Source organism: Halyomorpha halys, unplaced genomic scaffold (assembly GCF_000696795.3).
Source record: "Halyomorpha halys isolate HHAL.00 unplaced genomic scaffold, Hhal_1.1 Scaffold901.1, whole genome shotgun sequence".
NCBI lineage: Eukaryota > Metazoa > Arthropoda > Insecta > Hemiptera > Pentatomidae > Halyomorpha > Halyomorpha halys.
The window spans coordinates 617,833-620,517 of record NW_027106556.1 but is presented as its reverse complement, the minus strand read 5'-3'; the positions used below and the strand labels follow the sequence as shown (position 1 = coordinate 620,517).

The window sequence follows — 2,685 nt, the reverse complement described above, 5'->3', positions numbered from 1 at the left end:
AAGTAAAAATAAGTTTATTAAATAATTTTTGATATTGTTTATCATTTTAACTTATCTAAATACGAAATATATAGGAAGGAAAACTATTGCAATCGTGAAAAATTTGAATTCGAGTTTTTGATGGAAACACACGTTTTGGAGTCCTCTGAGTTTCAGGTCTAGCAAAATGGTCTGTGTGTGAACGGGCTCACTCAAAAAAGAAAAGTTGTACGAAACTGAAATTATATATTTAGGACAGGAGCATGCCTGGAATATATAACTAATCGGAAGTGCAATTATATTTAATCGATTTTACAGTTTTTCACGATTTTATCAAAAAATAAACGTAAACGTAATGTTAATGTAAAGTTAAGGGACCTTTCAATCGGATAGGTTTTATTCTTGTAGAAATAGTCTAATAGGGCTTAAATTTTAATAAGTGAAAGTTGTGTGATGTGCGCACCGCACCAGATTACCTTAACTGTAATTCTTTAACTTAATCTCTAAGTATTGCAAAGAACAACAACCAATTTTGTTTTCCAAAAGTCCGTTTGTATTAATAATATCATTACTTTACAATGCTTTCTCTCAGGTAAAGTGTACAACTATATTGAGATTTATAACTGTACATTATAATACATTCATTAAATGTGATGTAAGTCTATAATGGAGTGATACAGGCGTGTAGAGAAACTACCTATTGGTAGCACTCTAATAACGTTTTTACATTAGCTGGTATCGTAGCCATCTTCTTTTCCGGCGCCTGGGAGGATTGTAATGGTGATGGTTAGGGAGTTTATAATGGAAGGAAAATCTGGTTCGGGCTAGGTCGGATATATATGGAAGATTAAGGTCTTTATATATGATTTTATTTGTGACAAAGTAAGGAGCATTGAGGATTTTCGATTGTAAGGATTGGACACGTGAGGAATTCGAAGGTTTAGTGGAGCCCCAAAGCTCAACACCTTGTGTCCAGATAGGCCTTATTATAGTAAGAGTAAAAATAAAATTTAAAATACGGCTGTAACTTAAAACGTTTGGTCAATTCAATTGTAATAAAAGAAATTTCCGTGTAACTTTTTTATTATCATAAATAAATGTATATTTATACAACTTCATTTTTTTTATTAATCTAGTCTCTATTTAGTCATATTTCATATTGTTGACAACCTATAATTTTGATGTGTCTCTATGGTTGGTATCTAACACATACAGTAGAAAACTGAGAATTTTTGAGCGTGTTATCAATAAAATGGAAATTTCAGATTGTTTATAATATGAAGTAATCGTACGATAAAACTTCACCATTCCTTTACAATATGGGTTATATTTTCTGATATATTTTAATTTAATTTAATATTTTTTTTTAATATTTGCAGCGGTGCTGGTTTGTATCCTGTCTAGGTGAGTTGACTTTTATTTCGTGGTGGACCCATGAACTTCCCACTCTGGCTAGAGCAGGTTGGTAACCTGTAGGATAATTCGTCTTTCCTGCCCTAAATTAGAGAAAGTAAGCATGTTAAACTAAATAATAAAAAAAAATAGTGAGTTTTTTGAGTTAGTCAAGCTAACTCTCTATAGCTCTACGTTTTGTTAACATCTAACATCTATGGAAACGTTGAATTTATTTTTTGACATGTAGGATACATTTGAGCACTGCGGCGATGCTGGAACAACTTATAGTGGAATGGAGGGCAAAGTAAAATTTCTCAATAATCTTGACTGAAAGTCTCGACTTACTGGAAGTCTGATGAGTATTCCTAGGCATTTTCTTTTTTCCTAAACATATTAGAAAAAAATGACCTTTCAAAATGAGGCTTTTGAGTATAATAACCTTTTTGAATAACATTCAAATTCCTCAACTTTTTGGGTTTTCAAATTATTAAAAATGATGACACATTCTCTGCTTGAGTAAATAATATCATGAAGTATTAACAGTAATATTATAAGACACCATTTTTACACAATTATAAGAATCGTGTTTAGACCATTGTTAACGTATATGTCTGCTTAGCCATCAGTGTCATACATCAAGAAATAAGGGGAAAAATGAGTACTTAGTTGCTTAAAATAATGCTAATCCTATGGATTAGTAAATAAATGGGGTGAGATATCCTGGCGAGTAGAGTGCTGCCTCCCTATTCTGTACAAACCACTTTCAAATTATGCTGCGATTAATTTTCACGCCAATATAATCGGAAATGAGTAGCTGAAGTCAGAGAAAGAACGTACATCTTACTGAATCTATATGGAACTGGGTTCAGTCAACTTCTAAAGTAATACTTGACATCAGTAAAGGGATAACTGAGAAGGTTTGAAGACAATATTGATGTCTTCCAAGAATGCTGCAAGGCAGTAGGGACTCATTTGAGGTCCTTAATCATTTTTGGCGGGATTTATCAATTATTATTAGTATCTAATAATTAATGAAATAAAATTTCCACTGCGGTGATACTTCTTATCGTTGCTGCTGGAAGAATAATAACGATAGAGAAATAATATGACTGTACAATCAAAGTCACTTACTCGTGAAACTAGATAAAAAAAAAAAAAAAAATGGAAAACACTAACCTAACTTTTCTTGGCTGGCGACTATTACTCCAAGACACACTACTACCACGGCGATGAGGACGGACATCCTAGAAGAGCCCGACGTGATGGAGTACTGGTCAGTAAACACGGTCCCCACTACTGATATAGTTCCTC

General features: G+C 32.8%; 1 protein-coding gene across 1 annotated transcript in view; it reads right to left on the bottom strand.

The window, feature by feature from the left end:
* LOC106687000 (alkaline phosphatase) overlaps positions 1-2,685 on the bottom strand; it is a 46,442-nt gene extending 43,757 nt beyond the window's left edge. The window contains exon 1 of the mRNA XM_014430636.3: positions 2,551-2,685. Within this exon, the coding sequence (XP_014286122.1) occupies positions 2,551-2,617 (67 nt within the window). The 5' untranslated portion in view covers positions 2,618-2,685. The remainder of the gene's footprint in view (positions 1-2,550) is intronic.